General features: G+C 43.6%; 1 protein-coding gene across 4 annotated transcripts in view; it reads right to left on the reverse strand.

Moving 5' to 3' along the window:
* CASP8AP2 (caspase 8 associated protein 2) overlaps positions 1–24,954 on the reverse strand; it is a 558,668-nt gene that overhangs the window by 483,293 nt on the left and 50,421 nt on the right. For 2 of the 4 annotated variants that reach the window (XM_069606480.1, XM_069606479.1), the window contains exons 2-5: positions 11,247–11,324; positions 6,281–6,454; positions 5,994–6,084; positions 3,021–3,098 (exon numbers count right to left, since the gene is read on the reverse strand). In XM_069606480.1, the coding sequence (XP_069462581.1) occupies positions 3,021–3,069 (49 nt within the window). In that variant the 5' untranslated portion in view covers positions 3,070–3,098; positions 5,994–6,084; positions 6,281–6,454; positions 11,247–11,324. The remainder of the gene's footprint in view (positions 1–3,020; positions 3,099–5,993; positions 6,085–6,280; positions 6,455–11,246; positions 11,325–24,954) is intronic. The other 2 variants (XM_069606478.1, XM_069606477.1) reach the window with 1 other exon arrangement.

Raw genomic sequence — 24,954 nt, forward strand, 5'->3', positions numbered from 1 at the left:
GCCTGGAGGATTTCAGGTCAAGACGGAGAGTTCCCGGCATGTCGCGCAGGGCAGTCAGCCTCATCGAGGAAAGCAGGGCCCCTGCTACTCTCAGGAGGTACTCCCAACTCTTGGAGCGCCTGGAGGACCTGGTGCCGAAACAGAGGGTTTCATCCAGTTTCAGCCGCTATAGAGGAGATTGTAAATTTCTTAGCCTCATTAGTTGAAAGAGGTCTTGCGTACAGGACAGTAAAAGCCTACCGCTCTGCAATTTCTGCCGGCCACGACCTCGTTTAGGGGCTTCCAGCAGGAGAGCATCACCTTGTTTGCAGATTACTCAAGGGTATCAGGCTTACAGTAGCTTGGGACGTTAAATGCTCAATCTTTTTCTGTCATGGCTGCATAATGAGGAGTTATGCCTTACTGCCCTGTCCGGTAAACTTACTACGCTGCTCTGCCTGGTCTCCTGCAGGAGGGTCTCTGACGTCAGAGCTCTCGACCTAGCGGGCAAGACCTTTCCTCCTGATGGTATCGTGTTTTATATACAAAGGAGGACAAAATGCAATTCAATGGCGATTTCTTACCCTGCTTTTAGAGAGCAGCCCAAGCTTTGCTTGGTCAGATGCTTGAAGGTTTAATAGGAAGTAACAGCCCCAACATTAGCACACTGGGTGCTGTGGATTGTAACGCAGGCAGGAGTAGATACTCTTCACTTTGGTGCCCACTCTGAAAAGTGCCATGGCCTCCAAAGCCTTTCAGGTTGGAGTTCGTTTGGAGGACATCATGAGGATGGCGGATTGGGAAAGCGAGTCGATTTTCAAGCAATTCTACCTGAAACCGATAGAACAGCCTGCATCCATTGTGGTAAGCTTTAAACAAGCATATTGTGAGCCTCCGGTCTTGACATAGAATAAAGATTTTCCATAATAACTTACTAGAAAGTCTTAATTCTATTTAAGACACGAAGGCGAGCATTATCCCGACCATTTAGAGAAATACCGGCATAAAATACGCTTGAGTACATTTTTTCAATGTCAATGCATTTGGTTAAACTGTTTTTCTACAAGCTATGCGACCTTTATAATAACACAATGATGTCTCTCCCACCCTCGCATGAGGAATAGGGCTGTTATATAACACTAGTAATTTGTCTTTTTTGACAGGGCTTACAGACAAGTCCACCTGATCGGCGGATCTGCTCTTATTACGTTTCGTTATACGCCTCAAGTTACGGCCGCCTTTTCATGGTTCGGACAGCCGAGTTTGCAGCCTCGAAAGAGGAAGTTACATCCGCCTTATGGCTATTTGGAGGGAACTCTAGGCTACTATTGGTGGGCTGAGGTCACATGTTTTGATGACCTACTTGAACTTTGACTAAGACTCCTGGGTAATGGAGTTTTTCTTCTTCAGAGACTGTTATATGGACTAATAGTTCTAGTTTAATGTGGTTTTTGTGATTATTTTACAGCACCATTGTCTTATATTTATGTTCCTTGCTCAGGTGTAGAAAATACTTGCTGCTGAGCTTTTTCATATGTGGAATAAAAGAAAGCAGCATAATGCTCGCCTCCGTGTCTTAAGACTTTCTAGTAAGTTATGGAAAATCTTTATTCCTATACGCATTATTCAGAGCATCTAGATTTTCTTTCAAAATGTCCTTATCGAGGCCCATTTTTTTCAGCCTTACTCTGTGGTGCCTTTTCAGTCTTTTTTGTTCCTGAATTTGAATATCAAATGAGTGCCTATGCAACAGATTGAGGACTTAGGTCCCACAGGTAAGGCTAAAACCTAGCTGTCTTAAAACATAAAGAGCTGACCGTCCGACAACTGATCAACCCGGTTACTCAAATTGTCAACTAGAATCGATCCCCCCTTTGTTAAATTTTCTTAAACGTTTACCAGCTAAGTTTACTGAGACCTCATCCAGGGAGATAGATGGAGCCTTCACTGCTCCTCGAGACAACGTAGCTATCAGCATGTCATGGTCATCTCGATTTCCTTCAGACACTACAAAATTCAAACAATTATCAAAGATACTTTTGGTTACAAAAAAATTATCTATGGTAGAGAAAGATCCCCCCTGTGCCAAGTAGGTACACTCAAGAGGTGCTACCTCACATTTCCGTTCAGCAACCAAAGATCCCAATCCCACATACATTTCAACCAGATTTTTCTATTTTTAGTGCAATATTTCAAATTTCTAGTTGCCCGATACCTTATCCTGGACATCAACACATTGAGAGTTCAGGTCTCCCGCTATTATGATTTGATCAAAGGGGAACATAGAGACACATTTAACCAGATTGTCAGACAGATCTTGTAAAAAATCCAATAACTTGAAGGAATGAGAGTTCCAATATAAGTTAACCACCTACCAGCACATATCCACCTATCACCAGACAGACCCACTCTTACTATCAAAATGCCCTGTATCTCTTTAAAGAGCAATTCAGAGTGCACAAAAACATAATTTTTACAGGCAATAAGCAAACCCCCTGCAGGCCTTCCCCCCTCGTAGTTGAACAGCCATCTGTTGGTATTTTGTGAATCCATCAATTCCTATTGAAAAAGACTTAATCCTACTCCTGGGAACGTGTTTGACTAAGTGCTGAAAAGTTAATAACTTCACACTATTTGAGGTGAAAGAAAGAAATCCCCTAGAAGTCCAGGAAAGTAATTTGAGATAGGGGTCAATTACAGTCTCTGTTGCTGGCTACCCATTTTAAGAAAAATCTGAGAGATGATCTCCGGAACCAGCTCCCATGAATTCAAAGCGACGGGGATAGAACCGGCTTGTCCCAGGGAGGGTATCTTATCACCGTGGGTCAACGGTATCGATGGATAGGATACAAGGGACTGGGGACATTATTTCGATACCAACATGCCCCTCTCATCCTAGGCCTCAGACGCCCCCATAATTGTTTCTTGGCCGAGTCTCGAAGTTAACGTTAATTCAACTATGTTGTTGTTTGGGCTAAATGGAAAGCTCACCAGTTGGATATTCCACTAAACATTAACAATGACATGAACAAATAAATTACCAATAAGACCGTCGAAAAACGTCATATCATCTTTGTCATCTGTGGCCATGGTAAATAATCCTTAGGGTTGTTCCATGTCTGCAAAGAAGAAAAGCGTGATTACTATTAGTGAAACAAAGCACAAAGTCCAATCCATTACTTTCACTCCGATGTCCGAAGGCCCTTTACAATGGAAGCTCTCTTCCTTAAGTGCTAAAGCAGAGGGAAACTATTTACCGGAACACGGACTATAGTTTCACTGAGGGGGAAATGACAAAGGAAAGGTACTCTTTTCGTGAAGTCCTGGAAGTTACCTTGCATTACCTTGCATTACCACTTCATGGTTCACAGACAAGAGCTTATAAAATATCAAAAGGAATGCATAAATGGCAGTAATATTAAACAAGAGTAATCCTAAATGTTAAAGGAGAGCCAAAGATCTGAGCAGATACCCATCTTCTGTCCTTTGCTCTAGTAATGGAACGGTTAGATTAGCTATAAACATATCTAGTTAACGCATACTGTGGAATTAACCAGATGTTGCGCTCAGGGTCTTCAATTAAGATGTAACATTGCGTTATTAGTCTTTTGTACTGTGCACATGTCCACTGTAGAGGTCATAAAACTCCGACCTCCTCCTTTGCATCTTCCCACCGATTTCAGTTTGCACTGTGTGCTTGACTTCCCATCCATGGCACAACAAGGTAAGATGGCATTGCCATTTGCTCACTTCGTTAGCTTGTGCTCTCCCGGTTCATTGCTTCCGCTGCACTATTCCACTTGCTGTCCCATCCTCTTACCGTGTTCACCAGTCCTGCATTATTGTTGCACACCCATTCCCCTTTCCCCCTGCCCCCTAGTGCTCCTGGCCTACCGGATGGTTTACTGTCCCCTCATCTCCTACTTTTCAACACTTCGGATACTCAGACGTTCCCTGCCTCGAACAGCAACCTGAAACAGTTCCTTGAAATCGATTACCATTTACTTTGCAATGCATCAGAGTGCTTTCATGGTCACCTGAATCATGCTGTTCTCTCATCTTGGCACCAACCCATCTCTCAATGCACTGAGCTCTCATGGACTTGAATCATGTTTCTCAACGCAGCATCCCCCGTCTGGCACTTCACTCTTATGCTCTCTCACTCAATTTCTTTTCCGTCCTCCCCTTATTCTTACACTTTCCACTGCTACCCCTCTCCCTCCTATTTGTTCACAGCACTTCCCTTTCCACCCATTGCCTGTTCATCTCTCCTTACCCTACCCCAGCTCTCCACTTTTATGTATAGCTCTTGCATTATTGAAACGACCATCAGATACGTACAGTAGATTTTGTCTTAGGTTTTACAGCTTGTATGCCTTTTGTTTCCATGCCTCCAAGCATTTAGCACTTGGCCATTCTGAATGTCCCAATGCCTACTAAGAATGTCAATCCTGTTGATCTACTTTACCCTCCCTGCATTGGAGCGCTTTGAAACACTGAAGTGTATAGGCGCTATATAAATGGCCAATAAATAAATGGACCCTCTTTTGGGAGATAGAAACCAACGACGGAATGTCCCAGGTGTCATCTTGGTCATTACAAGCCCCCTCAATATCCGTCAGGGGCTCTATCTGTAAATTCAGATGCCCAATCAAAATGATTGGACAGTTTAAGCCCTCTTGTATCCCCCTGGGTTCTACAAGTCTTCATATCAATTCAATGGCAGGGGTAGATTGTTTTTTGTCCACTCGATTGTATATATTTAACAAGACGATGGGTTGGACACCCGGACAGACTGGTATCAAATGCTGTACATCTTAGCATCTTGATTCAGTGCTTGAAACCTGCCAATCAAGGCCAGTATCAATCCATATGGCCAGACTGCCCGATGGTCTTCCTTTATTGCCCTTTACCGCTGGTATTGGGACAACTCCTACCCTTGAAAGTCTATTATACCCAGTTTGCAGGTTTCCTGGGGGCATACTATATCATGTCGCCAGATGAAGTTGCACCAATCAGGGCCTTCCAGATGTTTTTCTGGCCCTTCAATATACCAAGAAACTATTCAGATGGCCGTGCCCCTTCAATTACACTCCACCTCAGGGTCCAAGAAACACCAGTTTACTTCTTCCAGGCTGATGCCAGCCTGGGTCGTGCCTGGAACCTGCTTAGCATTGTTGGGCATCTGTAATGTTAATCGGGCATGATGCAAGTCAGATTTTGTATTCAGGGCATCTTGGGTAATGATTGATGTTGGATGGCCGAATTGATATTTTAGTCCTGGTGGTGCGTATACTCGATGCTTGATGGCTAATAATCCTTCCATTGGAAAATCAATTTGCAGATGAATCACGACTATGTCGTCCTTGCTATGTGGTTGATAGGGGGCTGCTGTGGGTGAGGAAGACTGAATACAGACAAATCAGATACCACAGCTAGCTACCCTGCCTCCAAACACACAAGGTAGTGGGTAAATCAAAAACCATATAGCACACAGAGGCTGTCAATCAATGTATAAGAAGCCATTTACCTGGTAGAATTAGAAAACATTTTAATTTGCATATAAACTATAAAAACACATTTGCAAAGATGATGTTATTCCATCATGTTTTGAAGAAAGCATACAATATGCAAACCTCTGGTACATAAACAGGATCAAAGAAGTCAATTAGATCCAATTAAGTGATGTTAGTAAGAAGAGTGACAACTAAAATCAAACTCCATGTATAGAACTTTTCTCATGAGGTGTCAACACGCATTGGTTTTTCTGGGTGTTAAAGAGAACACTGGTGTAGATTTGATCTTTATGTCAGTGTATCTTCAAGACCCATCTTCAGGACGCTAACACAGTGGGTATCAAGGCAAATTCATACTTTTGCTTCGAAGGCCTTGTGCAACAAACACCAAAACCAGAAGAAATGACAACAGCCACTTTAGGGGCCTGGTAAATAAAGTGCACGTCTTATAACTTTAAACGTGGTGTGCGCATAGATAGATTACACTCAACAACTAACCTTATTGAAGACTTTGCAAAGCGTGTGAAGTGATTTTTCTAGATGATTTTTCCGCTCAGGGGTAAGTCTGCGGGGGTTGCCTCAATTGCAACTGCAAGGGAGAGGGGCGAATATTACTTTAGAACTCGCCTAATTAAAGCAGGTCATTAACCACATTTCATGACCTCTTTTAATCATTGTTTCATTGTGGGGACTCTAGTATTTCTTCTGAGTCTCACAGATATTTAAAATCATCTCCCTTTGTTAATAACACTTGGTGATAGGAAAAATTAGGAAAGCTTGTTTACCTGCAGGATGTCTCAGGAATTATATATTACATCTGGAGGTGCTGAAAAGAGCTTCTCTCGCGTATTCCTGTCAATAATTGCTGGACGGAGTATTTATTTCAGAGTCATTTGGTGCCCTGTGTTCCTAACAATGCTGCTCATGATGCCGACTACCCTATAGCACTGGCAGATGGTCTAGAAGGGGATAGAGAGAGGAGCGTTAGTCTCTATCAAGTACGAGTAGATGTTACTAAAGCGGGACACCGATGCCCTATTGTGTGTCGTGGGAGAACACTTACTAGTTCAACCGAACGTTATTGCCTCCAAATGGTCACCGCGACTTGTGCTGCCAAACAGACAGTACCTCACGGGATAGTCTCTTTTGTTTCTCGTTACCCAGACATGTGTCATCGCGGTTAGCGCGCCGTGTTTCAGCATTTTATGAGAGAAAGATACCGCCAGCTTGTATGGTCTTCTGTACTTAATGCGCTACCTGAGTTTGTGACTTCTGCATCAGGGAGCATTACACAGAACTAGTAGAAGCATATCATGTAATGGATGTACATTATTTAGAAGGGTGGTATCTGAAGTGTGTTGAAGCGTATTTTTGATGGTAAACTGGCCATGATGCTCATCAAATAAAAAGGAGATCCTACCGGTCAGCACCAGGTTAATTTATAGGATAGAGCAGATGAGTGAGTCGAAGCAGCCTCTACATACTGCACCAAAATCGATAGTGCAACATATGTGTGGCTGACTAGTGGATACATGAATTCCATTTGGTGAAGATGTTGGAAGCAAAGCTCACTATGTCCCAATTAATTAGAACAATCTAGTACAGACTAATGAGTGTAAGCAGGGTGTACCCTCCTATTTTTAAATGGTGGGCTAGTGGATAGAATAAATTCCACTCGATTGAGATATTAGGACCCAATCTCACTGTGTCCAGATAAAAAAATCAATTTTTGTTCCAATTTTTTGAGAGCTAGATCACCACCACAAGGGTGGGCTCTCACCGTTTGGAGGACAAACCAGTAGATGTCATTATGTGTATGCTTAGCTTAGTGCGCCACCAGGGGCTTATCTGTAGTTTCATTCCTCACAGCTGACCGATGTTCACATATTCGCCGTTTGATTGCCCTTTTCCTATTCCCAATATATAGTAGACCGTAGGGACACTTAATATCATACACCGTCCATTTAGTTGAACAGTTAAAAGTCCTGAGGTACCATGTGCGACCATTCAAATCAACTTGTTTGATATTGCTTGTTAAGTGACACACTGAACAGTAGCCACATTTGAAGTGACCACACACCGGTGGAAGCTGCCACAATGTATTCTGCGTAAGCTGTTGATCTGGTTTGGCTACATGGGTGTACTAGTTTGTCTTTAAGGTTTGGCATTCTTTTGGACGGAATCTGGGGGTGTTCAATTTAAAGTCATCCGTCTCAGTCATCTTCCAATGTTTAAGAATGACTCTTCTCAGGTCGTTACTTACTGGTGAAAAAGATGTGACGCAGGTTATTTTTTCTTCTTGGATTTTCTTATGTTTGGTTAAACATATTTCACAATTGATGTTACGGGCCCGTTTCATGGACCTTCTAATGGTGTGCGGTGGATATCGGCGGTTTCTTAAGTTTCAAACTCAGTTCTTTACTGTTAGATTTATAATCATCCACTTGGTTGCAGTTACGTCTAATATGTAAAAAAAAACTGCCCAAAGGGTAAGTTTTCACGTAGGCTCTGAGGATGCAAACTGCTATATAAGAGGAAAGAGTTGTCAGTGGGTTTTTTTATACAGAGTAGTACCCAATTTGTTATCAAATGTTCTAAATAGTTGCAGATCCAGAAACGCTATTTTATCGTTATCTAATGCCATTGTGAATTTAATCGAGGGTACTTGAGAGTTGAGCCAAGTGAGACAGATGGTCAGTAATTTACTATTGCCATTCCACAACATAAAAACATCATCTATATAGCGATGCCAGGATGTTATCTGGTTTTGGAAGGGATTGGTGTCTGCATATATTTTAAGATGTTCAAAGTGGCCCATAAACAGATTTGCCAGGTCGGGGGCAAAATTAGCCCCCATGCGGGACCCGTGTAATTGTTGAAAGTAAATATTGTCACATAGGAAAATAAATGTGGGGAGAGCCAACCTTATACACTCGGCAATAAAGTCGTATGGAACCGATCGATCTTCCCTCTTTTCTAGATATTGGTGCATTATTTCAATGCATGTGGTTTGAGGTATGTTAGTGTAAAGAGACTTGACGTTCCGTTTCACAAAGATGTAATTGGGGATGATCTGTAGGTGGTCTATGATGTTAATCATAGAGGTTGTGTCTTGTATGTAAGACCACATTGTGAGAACCCACTACCTTGTGTGTTTGGAAGCAGGGTAGCTAGCTGTGGTATCTGCTTTGTCTGTACTCTGTCTCACACAGCATACAATATCACTTCTAATTATGGATACACACCCTCTTACATGCCTCAGATAGTGTGTGCAGTTATGGGACTCTTGCATTTCATAGTGTTCAATTTGGATTCTGGGATCATTGTGTAAAGTTACTGATAAATTGTTCTGTCCATACCCAGGCACTTAATGGATATTCCAACAAGCAACTTCATGTCTCATTTAATCTATCACGATGTTGTGCAAAATGGAAGCAAGCTTTACAAATCCCATGTAACCCAACAGAACGCCTGTCAAACACTGACACTGCCTTTCATTGAAATCTGCAGAAAAACAGATACAAAGTTACGTATACACAAATTGCCCCCTGTGGTGTTCATAATGTGGCTTAACTGACATTTTCCCCGTTAAAATCTTTGAAGAGTTATATGGAATCACAAAAAGTGAAAACGCGCCTGTGTGGGAGGATACAGCTTTAACTATGTGCCGTAATAGAGGCTTAAAAAACATGCATTTCCCTGGGAAAAGACTGTGGTAATCCCACAGGTCTGCAAGCCACATATTTTCAATTAGTCGTTTGAAATAGAAGCCTACTGTGTGTTGCATGACATTTTTCAAATCCTGCCCCATCCAAAGAGTTTGATGCTTTGTTCCATAATTTGAAGGACTTTGGTATGATTTTACCTTTGTAGAACGAGACTGCTGAAATCTATTCATTACAGAGCACAACAAGAGGACAAACAACCAGAAACAAAACATTTCCTGAGATTTAGGTTTAATGGCTTAATGGCGGGAGGAGGAGGAGGAGGAGGAGGAGGAGGAGGAGGAGGAGGGCGGGAGGGGGGAAAATCACATCCACTTTCTGCAGGTGGCTGTAACTGCCAGGAAAAGCAAAGGTGATGTTGAATACATGCCCTAGGATTCCTAGTGCCCTATAGTGTCACTCCACTTCAGGCGAAAATCACTCACCCATTTCCTGTCAGAGGATGGATGTGTCGCTGGAGTCCAATACAAGGTGCTGGAAGCTGTGGGACAGCAGACTTTGGTATACAGACTCTGGAGCAGAGTACAAGGGTGCCATCAACCATTCCAGGTTAATAGATTGTGGTAGCTCGGCAGGACATGACGGCATGGCAAACTCAATTGATTTGCTGGTGCTCCCTTGTCTGCTGGTGCAGCTATCTCAGCTATCCAGCCCTACATCATATGGTTCTTTCCGTGGCACCTGGGCTACATCTGATAAGGTATTTGGGCACGCAGCGGTCCCCTCCAAGTTAGTTGCCATCCTTTACAAGTAGCAAGAACTTTCTGCTTTAATCCCCAACAGAACATGGAATACGGGCACTTTATAGTTCAAGTAACCTTAAAGTTATGGTAACCTTAATCATATTGTAAAAAGGTGTCAAGTTTCAACCGGACTAGTTTACTTTCACAAGTTTGTTTACCACTTTAGACTATTTTATTTTTACTACCTATTTTCCAGTACCTTGCACCTCTTGATTGTCTGTTTTCTGATAGTCCACCGTTTTATCCTATTCTCAAACCACTAAAGCTCTTACCAGGACATTCCCCACTGGGCTTTCGGTCATCTTTTACAAGCTCCTTCATTTCACTTTACTTTGCCCATGAATTCTAAAGTCTCTACAAGGTCCCCATAATTTATTCAGAGGACGGCAAGGCAGCTTTAAACAAAGGCGTCTCTGATTTTACTAAAAAAATAAAAAGTAAAAAATAAAAATAAAAAATAAAAACACAAGGGCAAGTAAGAGTTCATTCCTTGACAGACATCTATAGCATGCTTGTCCGACTGCCTGTGTTCATGGTACTACACACTTATGAGATGTGAGATAAATTCATGGCCCCTTCAATGGTGTAGCTCTATAAGAAGTCCTGGCATCCCTATTGCTGTTTTATTTTAAAGGCAACTCTTCCGTTTGGTAATAAATATCAAGTCCAGCCCATTTTCGCTGAACGCACGTATGATTCGTAAGTTTTCATGATGTAACCATGCTTCTAGTTTGAATGCTCGTTGTCTTAGGTGGGGGGTGGGGTGTGGGTGGCTGGGGTGATGAATAAACAGCTCTGTGGTACAAATGTTGCTGCATGCTACTAGCCATGCTTAAAAAGTCACTCTCCCCATAATTATCCACGTACACAGCAAACCATTACAGACTCTGCAAAAGTCTGTAAACACTAGCCAGTGGCTAGTGGCGAGAGCACATTTTCAGGTCTACACAGACGATGGGAATCTGGGTCTTGCTGGTAACATGAAAGAAGAAAAAAGGCTAAGCTGGCAGCAGCAGGGTTTTTTTAGGATGATTCGCACCCTGTCGTCCCGACCAAGGAAAAGAAAGTAACCAGCATCCACGCCTGTTCACAAAATGCTGAACGTGCATGCTTGATGTAGCGGGGAAACGGCATATGCCAATTATTACTTCCAAATATCAAGAAACATGCCTCACCGCACACACACATAATCCAAAGCTCTACGCCTCCACCACCCCAGTGGCAACCTAGTACTTCACACATTCCAAAAAACATTAACAATGATATGAAAAAACTAAAATTACCAATAAGACTGTTGAAAAACGTCATATCATCTTTGTCATCTGTGGCCATGGTAAATATTCCTTAGGGTTGTTCCATCTCTGCAAAGAAGAAAACAACAGTGATTACCATTAATGAAACAAAGCACAAAGTCCAATCCATTACTTTCACTCTGATGTTGGTGGCACCATTACAACGCGAGCGCTCTTCCTAAAGAACGAAAGCCGAGAGAAACTATTTACCAGAACACGTACTATAGTTGCATGGATGTGAAACTGTCCAAGAGGAAAAGTACTCTCTTCATGAAGCCCTGGTAATTGCCTTACATAACCACTTTATGGTTTGCAGATCTTGTAAATTATTAAAATGAAAGCACCAATTCCAATAATAAAAGAAACAAACCATAAAAATAAATAATTATTCAATGTTTCACCAATAATCAAAGGGATTTATCAAAAGCTAACTATCAAAGGCGGGTCAAGGATCTGAGCTGATATCTTCTACCCTTTGCCTCTCTTAATGGAATGGTTGGATTAATTATGAACATATCTAGTTAATCCATAATGTGGGATTAACTAGATTGTGTGCCTAGGGTCCTCAATTGAGATGTAACATTGTGTTATTAGTCTTGTATACTGTGCGCATCTCCACCAAGATCAGATTTGGCCAAAGTTTTTTTTTTTAAGGCTTGTTCAAGTAAGACACAGCCCTCCAATAGGAGACATTGATTCTTAAAACATTACATACATGAAGGCACATCAAAACAAAATAATACACATGCAAACAAGACCAACTGGTAAAAGAAAAAGGAAAAAGAAACAGAAACACACTGGTGAGGCTTGTCAAACATTATTCAGATTTCAATATAGGGATTATCTGGACATAATTACTGACATACGGTTGGCACAGGAGGGGGCGGGAGGTAACACCCTCTACAGGGTAGCCAGCATCCTACAAAACAGTCAATGATGCAAGGTAACACAAGTTGACCTGGAACAATTGGAGTACGATTAACCAACATTTTTTGTGTGTGTATTTTGTTGGGAATCTGGAGTTGACACTCTTGCCTAGCGCTAGGTGAGTGAACAGTCTGAAGTCTTTTTTATCACATTTTCATTGAACACACAAAGTATAGGCACACACAAATATCTACACACACACACACACACACACAACCCAGGTGCCAACAAATCTCCACAGTTCTATCATTGGATACAATCAATAAAAGGGTGCAAAACGTGCACTTGCTACTAGCCATTGATAAATATCACTAACTGGAATAGCTAGTGCACCGACTCTTGGCGAGTAATAAATGGTTTGCTGTGGGTATGTAAAGAATGGAGGAGGCAAATTACTTTTTTATGACTGGCTAATAACTTGCAGCTTGAATGTTTGCCCCCTGATCAATTATATATGAAAACAAACGTTCCACCCCACAACAATGACCATACAATAAGGGGGCTATGCTCCAAGCCCAAGCGAGCAAACTCCAAGGAGACAAGAATAATCAGCATCAGTATTTAGAGAGAAAATTAGGTAACTAGGACGGGAAGAGAAAGAAGAACAGCACATTCCTTTGCAGAGTTAGACACTAGACAAAACAACAACACAAAATGTCAACGGCAGAGGATAAAGCTAGGAATATAGGACAAGGAAAAAAAAAAAAAAAAAAAAAGGCAGGCGACCAGCAAAGTTACAGGCCCTGTAAAACATCCTGCACATCTAGAAGGAATCTCTTAATATAAGAGATCTTTTCCCTTGGGGGGGGGGGGGGGGACAGTAGTGACAGTCCATTCTTCCAGTCCTCCCACATGGATCTTTGAATGATTTCTGTATATAAAGAATCTCCTACTTAGCCACAATCAAGGCTCACTAGGTCCACATTTTGCACCCTTGAATAAGTTCAGGGAGCATGGAAAGGTGCCCGGAAATGTCACCCTCAGTTCTGTGGGAATGCTGTGGCCAAGTCAGCCATTTGAAGAACATGAACGCAAAAATGCACCACTCTCGCATTCCCAAAACATATGGACATGCATCCCCTTTATTTCAAGCCCACCAAATGACCTCAGCTTACACAGCAACATCCTTGAAGTCGACCAATAGAACTGTGACACATTCAGGGAATTCATCACTTATCCACAGGGGTAGCCACCGCCTTTAAGGCTAGGGTGGTGAGCCTGCTCAGCAAAACCCTCCTTGGGGGTTTGGGAAAGCTGTGGGGTTTGGGAAAGCTGTACTCTATAAACATTCCAACAGCCCACTACAGGCAAGACATTGCTCACCACTCAACCCATAATATATTAATATTGCAGTTAAGATATAAACACAACTCCACCTCAAAAAATATCAAGCAATTCAGTTCATCTCACTTTGGCAGGCTCAGTCCCAGCCAGTTTTCCTTGGTTCCACACGCTACCTTGTTTCGTGACCATGGCATCCTCATACGCACATTCCACTCTCTCTCTGCCCTCTCGAATCTACTAACCCCCCCTCCCCCCGATCCCCCAGTCCACCCTTCGGGATCAAACTATCCTTCCTAACATGCACTAGCTCCCCTTACCGGAATTCTTGCTTCTGCACAATGCTGATCCAGTGCTTGAAATTGAGATTCAATGAGCAGGAGCTAAAACCAGCTCCTAGGTTTCCGGCATCAACCAGTAGGCAGGAGCTATTGCTACAGAACCAGGAGTGAGAAAACAATGCACTGTAAACCCAATTTCCACATGAGATGCACACTAACTTTTGCCCATTATGGATGATCCATTATAGTTAGATATGTCCTAATTCTTTATTTACTTTCTAAAAGAAAAGTTAACGTACCATTTTCAGGTCTGTAAGCCATCAGTTGACCTGGGGCGCTTAAGGTAGTGCCTGGTAACTGGGTTTTAAGATAACCAGGCTCCGCTAGGGTAGAAACAGGAGCTAAATTGCTCCCAACTCCCAGCAATTACGAACCCTGCTGATCATACCCAACTTTCATCTTTTCCGCCTTGACCATCACCTCCAGCTCGTCCCACTCCACAAATTGGGGCCACCAGAACCAAGGGGGGCACACACAGCAGTGTGTGCCTTCCTTCTTCACAACAGAACAAAATGGCACTAAAAGTCTCACCTGAGACCCCCAGCATCCACCTTGGTTTTCGTGATACAAAGATGCCATTCGTGTCTGGACTCCAGTACTCTCCTTTCTATCCCTACCAGGGGCACTTGTCGCCCTTTTACATAAGAATCATCCTCCGTACTCCAATCCTCCAAAAACGTCCAAAACTAAATGAAAATGTTCTCCTCCCCACCCCATGTTTGGTCCATCCTTGTTCATTACCTCTTTGAGCTCCTCGTCCTCCCGCATGGCCTCTTCCTACTGCTGCTTGCTTACAACTCAACCACACATCAGGAAAACTTGATCACTCATCTTCCTTGCCTCAATCATCCTCAACAGCACCCATCATTGTGACTTGCTCTGGATAAATAAGCAGAAACCACATTTTCCTTTCCAGGAACAAGTTCCACCAAGAAATCGGGTCCTTGTAACAAGGTACCCCATCTCATGCTGCGGGCTATCCCCCACCCCCATTCCACAGTTCATGAATATTACCACTAGGGGCCTGTGAGCCATGTCAATATAGAACACCCATGCCAATATAAAAAGGAAACTGCCCAAACCACACAACTCCTCCTTCTCATTAACAAAACATTTTACCTCTGCTTCCTTCAATATCCCAGAGGTCGAACGCCCCTAGCAGCTCCATCCCACTCTGCCTCTGTAACAGTACAACCCCTATACCTGTCTCACTTGCATCGATCATCATCCACGTGTCCCAATTGATATCAAAATGTATTTAAGTGGGAGCTTTTGCTGTTGCCTCCTTAACATCCATAAGCTCTTTCTCACATCGCTGTTCCACTTAACTCCAGCCCGTTTTTATTTCACAATCCCCTAATATTCTTACACCCAACAGCAAAATGTCTGACAAACTTAGCATAGAACTCTAGTATAAGTAACCCAGTTGAGACTAACAACAGTACGGAGACGAAGAAGAGGCAGAGAGTAATAAAGAATACCCTGCGGAACCAAGACGAGCGTTCTAGTCAACAAGGACAATCTGTAAATCAGTGAAACATAAAAAGGGAAGAAGGGCTGAAACGAGCACCAGTCCTTCCCTGGAGGCTCCATAAGCAAGTCTTCCATTTCACAACCGGAGAAGGAGAAGCTGCTGATCAGGACACCGGTAAAGCAGAAACGGCGTGCCAAGCAGGTTCGAGTCAAAGGAACTTACCTGAAGGCTGGAAAAGTAGGAGTCCGGTTCCGCGAGAGAGGAGAACCAGACAACTGCAGGGAGCCAAGTACGGCAGAGATGCCGCAGACAAGGAGAAGACCACAGACGTCTAGGGAAGCCCGGAGCAAAAAGCAACAGCCAGGAGAGACCGGAACCCTCACGCACCAAGTCGGAACATACGCAGGATTACCAGGAATGCTACAGGGATACTCTGCAAGGCTGTGGTTTACATGGGAGAACGCCTGAGGCGAGAGGCCTCAAGAGGCTGGAAGAGGAGTCCCCTGCCCCGCCTCACCCCAAGTCGACCGGAATAAATGGGAGAAGCCCAGAAGGGGAGTTCCTAACAAGGGGTCCAGGAAAGACCCCAACAAGACAGGGATCCCAAAGGGGAAGACCAGGAGCTGTCTTCCTCGTCCCAATTGAGCACGGAAATTGGGAACAAGAATAACAGGTGAAAACCTACCAAGGACATAACAGATTCTTTAGGGCCAACCATACTTGCCAGGTTAGTGAACACAGTTGGTGAAAGCCTACGAGAAAGCAAGGGGAAGGGAATCATTCCCCCTGGCATTGTGAAAACTTAAGAAGATACCCGAGAAGGGCCAGAGGAAGGGGTCATTTCCCTAGAACTGTGAGAAACCTAAGAAAGACCAGGGGAAGAGAGTAATTCCCCCTGCGATTGCAACATTGTGAAAACAAGACCATACTTGGCAGGCTAGTGAATCAAGTTGGTACAAGTCTGGGGAAGAGTCATTCCCCCAACCTGTGCGAATTCTGGCAAAGAGCCCAAGAGGAGTCTGCGGAAGGAAGTCAGTCCCCCAGCCTTTGTAAACTGTGGAAGAGGGCCTGAGAAGGGTCTGGGGAAAGTCATCCCCCCCTACTAAGATGAAACTACAAACCAAGAGATATCAAGGGAAGAGAACCATACCCCCTGGGAGTGGTCTACTGCAAAGCAAAGCCAAGGAAAGCCTGGGCAAGTGAGTTATTCCCCTGGCACTATGACTGTTGATCTTTTGGAGCATTGTTTATAAGTGAGCTGAGACTTTCACGTTGGAATTTTGTGTTGTGGCTGTGAAAGGGATCGAGACCTGGGAAAGGGAGACATTCCCTCAGGAGATAGTCCATCCTTACCACTGTAACATAGACTGCACTCCAGAAGAAGGGAGCCATTCGTCTGCACCAGGAAGACTTGCCAATCTTTTAGTTTAGTTATAGATGTGAGGGAAGGAAAGGGGTTTTGACATAGGGCGGTGAACATTACAGTTACGGAAATTCCGACACATCTTTAGTATTTGGTTGAGGCTGAGAAACAGTGCTTAAAAGATAGGGAAAGTTAGGGTTTTCTCTTTAATTTTCTCACAAATAAAAGTCTTTAGCAACAGTCAAGCCACCTGCCTGTGTGTCCATCACCCCCTTCCACACCCCTACAATAGAGACTGGATTGTTGTGAGAGGAGAGGTAGAAGGGGGAGTTACATTATGTTAGTGATCAGGAAGTGTTTGTTCAACCATTTACCCAATAGTTCTGTGAAATGTATCTTGTTAAGAGTTTTCTTAATTGCAAACTTTGATGCTCGAGGAAATAAAATAATGAGTATAATAATTTGCCTGCGTCTTTAATAGACGTTCATTAATGCTACTATGGGCAATCTGTATTTTACATTTATTGTACATAGCCACAAATGAAAGTGCTCTTACATCCGAGAGAGCAAGACATCAAGTGTTATATGGCATGAGAGTGATTGTGACCATTATAATAAAATACCCTATATATTTTTATTTTATTTTAAAGGTATTTTCAAGTTTACCACAAACCTTAAACAGTGCAACATTTGCTATACAAGTGCTACACTCAGATTTAGATTTAGTATCCTACAATGAGTTATGTCAGGGTGCAAAATTGCAATTGCCACTAGCCATTGGCTAGTAATATGTGACTCTTGGTGAGTACAAAATGGTGTGCTGTGTTTATGTATCGAATTGAGGTGGGAAGTTACTTTTTTATGGCTTGCTAGGTTAGCAGCTTGAACTTTAATTTTTGGCCCCTGTTTATGGTTTACCATGCCATGTGTGGCAAACCAAAAGGACTCAAACCACTGACTGACATTTTATTATTTTATTCAGATCTTTATTTAAAAGTAAAAGGACAACACCTAAGTTGCCCTTTTTCTAGGAGGGAGGTTACCTGACTAAACTAAAAACAAAATGGAGCTCGTAGAAAAAAAGAAGAAAAAGAAGAAGAAAAAAAATAAACACACACCAGTCCATGGTCCAAAATCCTAGCCAACTACTCTGCCCCTACCACTTAGGAAAACTGAACTAAAAAGAGACGCTGCAGCCGTTACCGCTTTCTTCGGCTTCTGCCAGTCCCAATCATTCGGGTGGTCTGTTGATAGTTCCCAGTTAGTTATTATCAAACAAAAAACAAGTTCACAGCGGTCTCAGACTTGTTAGCCCAAATAAAAAAGGTCCTCCTTATGGGTCACTCTTCATGAGGAAAAAGGGGTTTTCTCAAGACCTCTTCATGGTCCCTTTTAACACAGTTCTCTTTTTTTTTTTTTAAAAAAAAAAAAGGTTGTTTATGCCTCTGGCACTCCTGAAAAGTCCTACGGCGTACTAATAGACTTTCGTTCTCTCAATTCACCTCATTCACACAGGGTGCTTCCCCACTCAGGATTTCGTAGACTCCCACAATCTTTTCGGTTTTCCGAAACTTGACATAGTGTTCGTATATCTTTCACACTGATTCACAAAGGGAGTTTCATTTTCCCCATTCACAGTTCCTCTACTGCTTAAGTAGGTCATCACAAACAACAAAGGTGTGTCCGTCTTCCGTGTCTTTGGCACTCAGATGAAATCCAGCATGGCCATAAACCAACAGGATGAAGTGGTTGACATGGGTTGGAGTAATCAAAGCAGGAATAAAAGTAGGTTATAACAGTCCCATGCAGGCAGACAATGTATTCCAGACTGGGGGTCCTTTTCCCAGAGAGGGGAGTCACCCCCAGTGAGGCCTGTGAGAAACCAAAGGGTGTCTCACTTGCAAATTGATAGGTAAGAATTAGTGCAGTCCAACTGGTGTGGGACTACACAAGACTTATCTCTTGGTATGAGATCACATTACCCCTCTTAAAATAAGCCTGGCTGCTCAATCACACTACCACCTTGTGTAGTACAGGCCTATATTAAAAGGTGGGTTACCTAATACCAATCAAAGTAGTTTTACACCAGTTGGACTGCACTCATTCTTAACCAACACTAGTCCCCGCAGATCTCTCTCAGGTGGCCAGGGCACAGCCATCGCCTTTGGATCCAGACCCTTGGGAAGGACCAGTGCAGGAGGATCACCTGGGATCGCCCCTTCATACATAAACACTGGGCCGAGGAAGAGGACGACAGAGTAAAGAGGCGAACACATCTATATCTCAGTGGACATGTCCGGTTAATCAGGTCAGGCCAAGTCATGCACTTGACCGTACGCACACACATCCGATACCCCTTAGCTCCTCTCACATGGATAAAAAGGCAGAACATGGAGCAAATACGAAGCAACTGGAGCAGGATGAACGATTGCGAGACCAGAGCGAAGGTTAGGGAAACCCTGAAGATACCTGCAGCAGGTTGTGGCCTCTGGGAAACCGCAAAGGATACGCGGAGAAAGCCAAATCCCAGACAAGAAGAAACCTGCATTGTGTTTCAAGGACGCCAGCGACCCTCCTGGGTGAACGACAGAGTTGGGGAGGAGAGGCCAAGCCTGCGGTATCAACCTTGACTCGTGAATCAAAGCTGCAGAAACAAGAAAGGAATGCACACAAAGAAAGGAATGCACACAACCGGTGAGTGAGCGAAAGACATGAAAGGCCGGTTTGTGTCGAGGAAAGATTGAAGCCGCAACAGTAGCTCACAATTGAGGGTTGCGTACATGCCGATGAGACGCAAAAGAAAGCAAACCAGAAGTGAACTTTCAAGTTGCTGTTAACAGTGAAGCCAGTGATACAGAGTAGCAGAGTGGACCGGCGAAAGGAAACAGCCCACTCTAAAGTATCCACGAAAAGTTTGCTGTCTTGTTATACAACCTAATCACATGCCCTATTCATTTGAGGAACACTAAACTTGGATCCCGTCTGAACATGCCTAACATCAGCAGTTTGGACCTCCCTTGTCCTGTGCCTCTAAGAAATGCTAGACTAAGTTCTCGTACCAGTCACATGCATACACCCCAGAGAAGTCTTACAGTACATTTAGGGGACCCAAATTTGCCACCGCCTGCTCTCCCGGCATCACACACTGTCAACGCCAACGACCCTATCCCACCATCACCTTTTGATCTCCGACATGACAATGCAGAGGCCCTTGCTACCACTACGATCAAAGGTGCACTCATCAACACATGTTCTCTAGTAGCCCATGCTCTGGATATCGCAGATGTGATCACAGCTAACAATTTAGACTTCCTTGCTGTAATAGAAACTTGGTTACATGCCGCTGCCAGACCATCCCTGAACCAAATAGCACCACTAAAACTAAGAAAGATCAAGCCAACTGACTATGTGAATAAATGGTTCTTGGCAGAACTAAAAGCACTCCGCGACCTCAAAAGAACAACTGAATCTAGCTGGAGGAAAGCCCCTTCATTGGCCACCAGAGAAAAATTCTCTTCAACAGCAGCTACATACAAAACCGCTATCACAAACACTGAAAAAAAGAGATCTTCAATACTAGAATCCACACCACCAAATCCGGCAAGAATTAGAATCTCCCGTGTCCCCCACTGATGATTGCATCAAGGACAAAACCTGGTGCAATAACATCCAACTAGCTCTTAAGAATAAAATAGCCCTCCTGCAAACCCCAAAAGAGAATCCAAAAAAGCCAATCTCGCCACCACAGACCATACTAACCACACACTCAGCTCACACCATACTAACTGCCCTCTCTTCCACTTCTCGCCAATCACAGAGGACGAAGTCATTAATATAATTGCCAGCCTAAAACCATCTAACTATCTAGGCGACCTATGCCTTGCATCAGCTATTAAGGATGGTGCTAAAGAACTAGCCCCATTTATTACCACCTTGATCAAACTACTCCTTCAAAAATTCGGTAGTTCCACACAAACTCAAAGAGGCCTGGGTCCTACCTTTACTCAAAAAGCCTAATCTTGACCCCAAAACGCCTACGAACTAAAGACCCATCAACTGTCCCCTTTCTTCTAAAAATAATAGACAGAGTAGCTTACCTCCAAATACATTTGGAAGACAACAGCCTTCTAGACCTACGACAATCTGGCTTTAGACCCAGGCACGGGACTGAAACAGCCCTCCTGGACCTAAAAATCCAAATGGACGAAGCCAAAGACAAGAGCAATCTGGCCATCTTGCTCCTGTTAGATTGGTCCACAGCCTTCGACTTAGTCGACCACCAAATGCTCACCAAACACCTCTCCTCGGCTGCTGCATTCTCCCAGGATGCCACCAATTGGATTCGATACTTCCTCTCGGACAGAACAACCAGGGTCTTTGCCCGATCAGGCAGGGCCGCGGCGGACCCTGTCCCGATCCAATGTGGAGTCCCTCAAGGTTCTTGCATCTCCCCTACACTTTACAATATCTTCACTAAGCTCCTCTTTGACCGCCTTGATGACCTGGGAGTCACATATACCAACTATGCTGACGACACCTAGGTCCTCATCGCGCTCTCGGGATGCTATGATGAGGATGTTGCAAAGCTAAATGAGATCTACCTTGAAATCCAAGCATGGATGGCCACCCATAGCCTCTGCTTAAACGATGACAAGACGGAACTGCTGATAGTTGGATCACAGGCCCGTCTCAAACTCGACCCCAGATACCAATCTTTTGTCATTGATGGCAACATCACAAGTCTCTAAAAAAGTCAAAACATTGGGTGTGTATCTCGACTCTACCCTCTCCCTCAAAAAACAAAAACACCACCACCATCTCATCCACAGCCTATACAAATAAACATATCAACGCCTGCAAACCTTTCTTGTCCACCAATGGTCGCCTCACTTTAGCCACAGCCCTTATATTATTCAAATTGGACTACTGCAACACACTATTCCTTGGCTCCACAAACCACAACTTGACCAGACTACAAATGCTCCTGAACAACGCTCTTAGATGCGCTCTTAATCTACCACGCTAAGCCAACATCTCCACTGCCATAAAGGAATTTCACTGGCTCCCTATCCGTGAGAGAACTGAACTTCCAGCACTGGTCATCACATAAACACCTTTACCCGTCGGCCCCACGCTACTTATCAGACAAATTCACGAGACAGAACTCCTCCAAACCAACAAGATCTCCATATCTACACCAACTTATCATTCCAAGGTTCAATTTGAAAACAGCGGGGGGGAGCTAGCTTTCCGGTACTAGCAGCTAAAACCTGGAACGCTCTACCTATGACAATCAAGGTAAAAGAATTACTCACAACTCAACAATAGATTGTTAACTGCACTTAGCTAAATTTTGCGTCCGGATCTCTTTATACTTATGTTTCATTGTATATAAAATGCCTCTATAAGTAGGATACTCAGCTCAATGTATCCTTGTATCCTACATATGTCTGTCTGACCACTTTGTAACCTGGTCTCTCTCACCTTCGACCACTTTGTTCAATGGTCTCTCACACTTTCTATTGCACTGTATCACCTTACGATTTTGACTGTATGTGCAACTATCTGTAACATTGCCGCTTCTAAGACAATGCGTCCATTTACCTCAGGGTTCAGCTGCGCTCTATAAGTAAACAAACTAAACTAAAACAGCAGCAAAGTGAACTGCAGAATGGTAAAGATTAACCTCTACGAAAGGGGAAGTTAAAAGGTGATTGCTTTAAGAGGAAGATTTCTTTGAACTTTTCTGATTGTGGTATTGAACAACCAAGACCAAGAAACACTGGGGTAAATAGCATACGGGAGAGCTAAAGTGAAAGTTGAAAAGGACCTGTGGAGGTCTATGGTAAAAGCCTTGCACATTCGAAAGTCTGACATCAGTAAAAGATTTTGTTTAAAGTTCCGAGCCCGACTGAGGGAGACCAGAAACATGAAATATGTTAGGAGAAGGGAACCCCTAATGAATGGGAATAAAGGTTGGAGAAGGGAACCCCTGCAAATGCTGTAATTACGAGGTCTGAGTCCAGCTGAGGGAGATCTGTGAACTATTGATGCCTTGAGAGGTCCGAGCCCAACAGAGGGAGACCTATGTGAACTTTTGTTGGACTGTATAAGAACTTGTAGAAAACTGAATTTCACTTTAACATGGAAGGCCAAGCAGGCCTCGACCTACGTTTTGAGCTCTTTTTTTTATGACCCGAGCCAGAGCGCGTCATCCTGTTTACGCGGGCCACCTTACTCCGTGCTGTCCACCGTGGGGAGGAGAGCTGACTCAGCCACCTTGATCCTTTATGCTAACAGTGACTTTCCTTTGCATACACATTCCCCTTTACACACTTTGTGCATAAGAGATAGGGCAGGCATTGGGTTTTGTTAGTATAGGCCATTTTGATTTGACAAAGACTGACTAAGACTGTGTTTTCTTTATTATTTGATGATATAGACTACTCCCATCATAGCTATAGGGCAAGGTGACATGCAACGCATTCCTACCTGGTGTCTGTGGCCCCGATTCCGATTACGCACGTCCTAATTCCTGTCACGTTATTCACATCACGTCCACTTGACGGTCTAGTCTTTCTCCGTTTAGCGAACGTGGCGTTATTTAAGCCACACCCTATCTTCCTTCTGTGCATTGCAACCCTTCCCGTCAGCTTTGTTTTCTTTTGCTGCCGCGGTTTGCTGTACGCTGTGTTCTGCTCCGCTGAGCTTTCCTCTCTCTACTCCTCCTCCTCGTCCTTTCAGGTTCCGATTCTCGGGACCGTTCCCTATTTTTCTTCTTATTCTTTGGTTCATTAACCATTCTGTTTTGCTTGCCATTTTTTCTGTTTTACTTGTTGTGGGAGCTATGCATTTCCTACACTTCCTGTTTCATGTTATTCCTTCTTCGCTTTCTATTACGGAGTATTGCTGATTTCCGTTGATTTCAACTGCTACAACCTCATCAGGATTCCCACCTGCCGTTGTGATTTCCTGGGGTTTTTGCCTTCACTTGGCTTTTTTCCCCTTTCCGGTCTCTCCCGGGAGGGGGTCACGGTCAGGGCGTTCCTATCGTTCTCACTGTGGCTTCTTCTCGTGGGAGATATCCGTCACAAAAAAAAAGAGAAAAGGACTACAGGGCGCATCGAACTCTCAGATCTATTGAAGAGGACTCTGATTCAACAGGTGAGGAGGTTGAAGAGGGAAGCGGGGATATTGACATTGAGATTGTTGACAGTTTGCAACGCCACCAAACATCAAGAATGGCTACTCTTAAGCAAGTGCAAGAGTTAATAGCTGTGGTGAAAAATCTTTCTCTCGAAATGCAAAACATGAAAGCTAAAAATAACCTTTTGAAACAAATGGTGTCGGCACGCGAACCACCCACAACAGATCTACCTCCTATGTCTTTGTCCTCTGGGAAGTACGATGGGTCTCCTAAGACCATAAAATAATTCCTTGATGCTTGCAGGGTGTATTTTTCATTTAGAACCCGTACTTATGCTTCTGATCATGTCAAAGTCGGGTTTCTAATATCAAACATAACAGGGAATGCTCTTGCTTGGGCTACCCCTCTAGTCACAGGAACCGACCCAATTCTTCAAAATTTCGATAACTTTGTGGATCTAGTAAAACACACATTCGAGAGACCAGAAATATCTATGGCAACAGGGGAAGACCTGCTAGACATTCGCCAGGGCCAAGCTGATGTGTTGTCTTACTTTTCCTCTTTCAAAAAACTGGCATTGGAGACTGGTTGGTCGGAGCAATCTCAATTTATATTATTTCGCCGAGGCCTCAGAGAGGAACTTAAAGACGAATTGGCTCATTTTCCTCGTCCTGCCTCGTTACCGGATCTGATGACTGCCGCGCTTCAGATGGAATTCAGGATGCAAGAAAGGCGGCAAGAGAGACGCAAGACACACCCCTCTTTTACAAGAACCTCCTCACCTGCTTCAGCTTCACTCAAATTTCGGGACGAACCCATGCAAATCGGAGCTACTCGTCGGTCCCTGACCTCTGAAGAAAGGAAAAGGAGAAGGGAACTTGGCCTATGTGCTTATTGTGCTTCGGATCGTCATTCAGTACATAATTGTAAAGAATTGCCTCAGAAACCGGCAGAAAACGCAAACCCTCGTACCTAAAAGGGACGGGTTATCGAGGGCAATCTTCCAGTCCCTATATGACTATGTCAATTGATTCTTCAGATCCCTCAGAAGATTCACGGCTTATGGTATTGACAGTAAAAGTTACCATTCATGGCAATCAACTGGAGACTCTGGCATTTTTAGATTGTGGTGCGGCAGGAAATTTTGCTGATACACTCTGGGTGGA

The sequence above is a fragment of the Ambystoma mexicanum genome, chromosome 4p (genome assembly GCF_040938575.1).
Source record: "Ambystoma mexicanum isolate Mex_15411 chromosome 4p, UKY_AmexF1_1, whole genome shotgun sequence".
NCBI classification, from domain to species: domain Eukaryota; kingdom Metazoa; phylum Chordata; class Amphibia; order Caudata; family Ambystomatidae; genus Ambystoma; species Ambystoma mexicanum.